The sequence below is a fragment of the Protobothrops mucrosquamatus genome, unplaced genomic scaffold (genome assembly GCF_001527695.2).
Source record: "Protobothrops mucrosquamatus isolate PMUCROS unplaced genomic scaffold, P.Mucros_1.0 scaffold8225, whole genome shotgun sequence".
NCBI classification, from domain to species: Eukaryota; Metazoa; Chordata; class Lepidosauria; order Squamata; family Viperidae; genus Protobothrops; species Protobothrops mucrosquamatus.
Window position 1 is genome coordinate 354 of NW_015394021.1, and position 4741 is coordinate 5094.

Here is a 4741-nt window from a genome sequence, read left to right on the forward strand (position 1 = left end):
CTCGCCTACTTCACATATCCGGCTTGATGGGTTCTGGCGGAGGGGTTTCAGCAGGCAGTGAGGCTCCTCCAGTGGACCATGCCTTGGCACTTGCCCCGGTCCCACCCCCTTCTGCCAGAGACCCTCAGATCTGTCCTGTCCAGGCCCCCACAGGCACCCTTGACGTGAACGATGTAGAGCTGGCCATGCCCACTCAATAAGCCACCCACACTCACCCTGGCCACCCCCACCCCCGAGGACAACCGCAATGCTGATGCGGCCCTCAATGAAATTGAGTTTGACACCCCTGTGTTAAAGGGACACATATATCTTTTGATTATTGTGTGACCCAAAGTTGCAGTTCAGTCCCTGTCTGGGAGGGAAAAGAAACCAGCCATTAATTAGCTTGAGAGGCAGGGCCTGGAGGTGGAGTGTGGAGTGGAGGGCCAGGGATACAGACAGAGCAAGCACATATTCCTTTTGCAACGGACATGTGGCTGGATTCGGTAGCCAAGACTCCTTCACTCCGATATTTCCAGAGCTAGCCTGCTTTTTTCTAAAAGGAACCTTATTTTATTTTTTTGTACTTTGATTGCTTTCTAGGACTGTTGAGTGGGATGGTGGCCTAGTGGTGAAGACACTCGCCTCCCACTCAGAAGGTTGAGAGTTCAATCCTAGTTAGCTGGCAGATGTGTCAGGGCACAGAGAAAAAACATCTGCTGGGAACTCCATGTAGGTATCAGGAAGGGCATCCGACCAGTAAATGCTCAGCTTTTATCAGTTGCCCCGATGCCACTCAGTCATCCCGACTCTATGCTGAATTAATGGATTACAGGGTCATAAAAAAATGCTTTCCCCCCCTTTTAAATGTCTTTATTGTTGAAGATTGAGGGTTGGACTAGTTGACATCCAGGCTCAGCTGGATGTCAATGATTCTACCCTATAATATTTATATATTTAGTGCCTATGTCAGTTTTTGACTCCTGGCAACTGTCTGGACTATTTCCTGTAGCTCTTTTAGCAATGTTTTTCAGAAGTGGTTTGCCATTACCTATTTCCTAGGACTGAGAGAGAGCGACTGGCCCAACCAAGGTCACCCAGCTGGCTTCCTGCCCAAGGCAGGACTAGAACTCACAGTCTCCCAGTTTCCAGCCTGGTACCTTAACCACTACACCAAACAGGCAACCCATTTTAAAGGTTTTCAAATTATCATTCACCTGCAAACAACTTGAGCTCCCTAATGAAGTAAGGGGTGGTACAGAAATAACGTTAACCACAATGAATGTGACTTGGAGACTGTTTTGTGTTTCCATGTGACTACAGGAACTCAGCGACAGGCAAATCCAGTATCACAGGCAAAATCTCAAAACCTGCTTTCCTCATCAGCTCTACTCACCCCCTACTAACGGGAGAAAGGTCATTGCAACCTGGTGGCTTTGTCCAGTTTTGGGCAACAGGGCAAACACAACAGGAGAGGCCTACCTTTGATGGGCTGCTGCCACATTTACGCTGTCCATAATGTTTTTCACAGTCTCAAGGATCTGTTTAGCTCTGATAGTGTGCTGCTCAAACTTGGTTTTCACAGCTGACTGCGAGATACACTCCTGCGAGGGGCCCAAGTCACAACACATTACTGCAATTCCATCATCAAAACACTTGGGAATTTCGAGCTTTCAGAGAACGCTCTGATGCTGTTATAGATACACATAGGTATAAAATAAAGCAAAGGGGGTGGGGGAGAAAAACAAAACATAAAGAACAAAAAAAAAGAGCAGCAAATAAAACCCCAACTCTAGAGCAGTGAAATTCCGCTCTCTTTTACCGTTTAGCTAACAGTAATGTGTAGGAAGTAACAGAACGATAAAGGCAACAATTAACAAAAAAAAATCCACTTAACGCAAGTATTTTGGAATCTCACAAAACTGCCTGCTGCAGGTGATTTATATTACAGTTTAGATGCACTCCTGAGAAGCTAGTGGGAAAATGAGAATGCATATATGAGAAATGTCCGCAGGCACGTAAAAAGTGGGAGGAGCTTCAACTGCACCACAGCGGCTGCCATTTTGACTTGTTTTTACATACACTGTGGACACTCTTGGCGTATATTCTGCAATTACGACGACTGTGACTGGATAAATGCATCTGGATTTCCTTGTGAATGCGTTCTTGAAAGTCTGCAGCTACAAGTACTTGTCAGCTTTGGTTTCTGAATGATATGGATCGTAGCTGGGTTAACTATCAGTCTTATCTGATGCAAAACCATCTACCTTAGGATTGGCTCTCCGGAGTCTCCATCGCTCCCAGTCCATACTGAGGACCAGCCTACCCTACCATTGCATGATGGTCCTTACCCAAAAACCACAGAAAGGGGAAAGATAAATGGATTAATGCTTCCTGCATCCATACATAGTAGCCGGAGTATCTCCCACATGCCACAGGCTGAAGACACATTGATCTGGGGTTAGGGTTAGGATGTTAGGGTTAGCTGGTGCTATAATCTGATTCTGCTCATGGAAGAAAGCCATCCAGAAATTCTACATGTGAAGTTTTCATGTTAAATGCAATAAATAAAGATGTTTATATTATTCATATAAAGACAAGGTAGCCAAAAAGTCTGTGTAGACACAACTGGGTCATCATTGGGATGGAGGTCTTCTAGTTCAGTGTTTCTCAACCTTGACTATTTGAAGGTGGGTGGGCTTCAACTCCCAAAATTCCTCAGTTAACCATGCTGGCTGAGGAATTCTGGGAGTTGAAGTCCACCCTTCATTAAGTGTCCAAGGTTGAGAAAAACACTGTTCTAGTTTATTCTCTGGTCAGCTTAGGCTAAATGTCACCTTCAGGTTGTTATGGTAGTATGAGGAATATAATGACTCTTAAATACTTGAAAATCCTTTGTTGAAAGAATAGGCCAGGGGTCTTCAAACTTGGCCCTTTTATAACTTGTGGACTTCAAGTCCCAGAATTCCTCAGCCAGGCACGCTGGCTGAGGAATTCTGGGAGTTGAAGTCCACAAGTCATAAAAGGGCCAAGTTTGAAGACCCCTGGAATAGGGTCTATTCGATTAAGAAGGTATGGGCTTACATCTGAAGAGTTACTGGCTGTTCAGTAAAACCTTGAATATTTTATTCACTTGTTTACCAAAAGAAAGAGCTGGTTTTCTTCTACATTGCACTCTCCTAGACTCCTGACAGAACTTAAAATTGCAGCTCACACTCTCCACCTTAATAAGGGCTATTGGCAAAAGAAGAGTAAGAAAAACAAAGCAAATATAAAATGGAAATAATAGACAAGAGCCATTACGCTCGACGAAGTAGGTCTAGAAATCAGCAATGAAAAAACAAGTGATTCACGTTAACAAGAGCACATTGTTAGAGCTACACAAGATTCGTAGAGAAGTCCAATTCCAGGTCAGCTAACAGGTAGAAGGCAGACTGTACAACAAGTAAGTAGTAGGAAGCTATAGGAAGCATTAGCCATACCTCAGGGATGAAAAAGAGAGAGAGAAAATAATAAAAAGCAGGCAATCAGTTCAAACAATCCCCCTCATTGACAAGATCGGGACAGAGAGATGCCTGGACCCCCTTCCAACCAACAGTTCAAGAGTTTGTCTCTAGCCCCGGCCCAGCTAAAAGAGGGCAGTTGAATGGCTGGCTAGTAGGCCCCATTTCCTGGGCTTTGGGGGGCCTGCCTTAATACAGGTGTTTTGGCTTTCTAAGCTGACCGCCAATCCTAAAGCAAAACAAATAAAAAAAAAAGATGAAAACACTTCTAAGTACTTCCTTCAGTGATGTTGATCATGGGTCCTTCAGGACTTAGAGATGATAAATGATCACATCTACTGTATCACAATAGCAATAGCACTTAGGCTTATATACCACTTCATAGTACTTTATATAGCACCCTCTAAGCCAGGGGTCCTCAACCTTGGCCACTTTAAGACTTGTGGACTTCAACTCCCAGAATTCCTCAGCCAGCTTTGCTGGCTGAGGAATTCTGGGAGTTGAAGTCCACAAGTCTTAAAGTGGCCACGGTTGAGGACCCCTGCTCTAAGCAGTTTACAGAGTCAGCATATTGCCCCAAACAATCCGGGTCCTCATTTTACCAGTCCTCAGAAGGATGGAAGGCTGAGTCAACTTTGAGCCGGTCAGGATCGAACTCCTGGCAGTGGAATGCAGAGTTAGCCTGCAGTACTGCATTCTAACCACTGCGCCGTTACAGCTCTGCAGGCTGCCTGGCTATTGAGTTGGTTAGTTTTTCCTCCTGTAGATGTCTACAGCCTTTCAGCCCTTTTTTTTTTTCAAAATTTTCCTCCACTCCACCCGCTCCATATTTCTCCACAGAGATGCTGAGAATTGATTTTCATGCAAAGAGAAGACTCTGGGTTGTGTTCCTAGAAAAGGCATTAGCAAAGCATTCATAACACTACAGTTCTTTCGAGGGGACACTCAAGTTCCTTCTTAGTCAAGAATTTAATCCCTGAAGCTTGACAGGAACTGAATCAGGGAAACATGATTGTGGTACGTCTCCTCCTCCTCCTCTTTTATATCTTAAACGGTATTTGCAAACTACCTCAATCAATGGTGATGCCGGCTGGACTGCCACAAAAAAGACAAAGCAATAATACGACATGGGGGCAAGATCAATGATAGTCAATATGACATGGGGGCAAGATCAATGATAGTCAATATGACATGGGGGCAAGATCAATGATAGTCAATATGACATGGGGGCAAGATCAATGATAGTCAATATGACATGG

The 4741-nt window shown here is 44.4% G+C and overlaps 1 protein-coding gene across 1 annotated transcript in view; it reads right to left on the minus strand.

The window, feature by feature from the left end:
* Window positions 1-1461: 1461 nt before the first annotated feature.
* Window positions 1462-4741, minus strand: part of LOC107300735 (mitofusin-1) — a gene marked incomplete at both ends in the record, with an annotated part of 9736 nt that continues 6456 nt past the window's right edge. Inside the window, one exon of the mRNA XM_015830035.1 lies at window positions 1462-1583. Coding sequence (XP_015685521.1) covers window positions 1462-1583 — 122 coding nt within the window. The remainder of the gene's footprint in view (window positions 1584-4741) is intronic.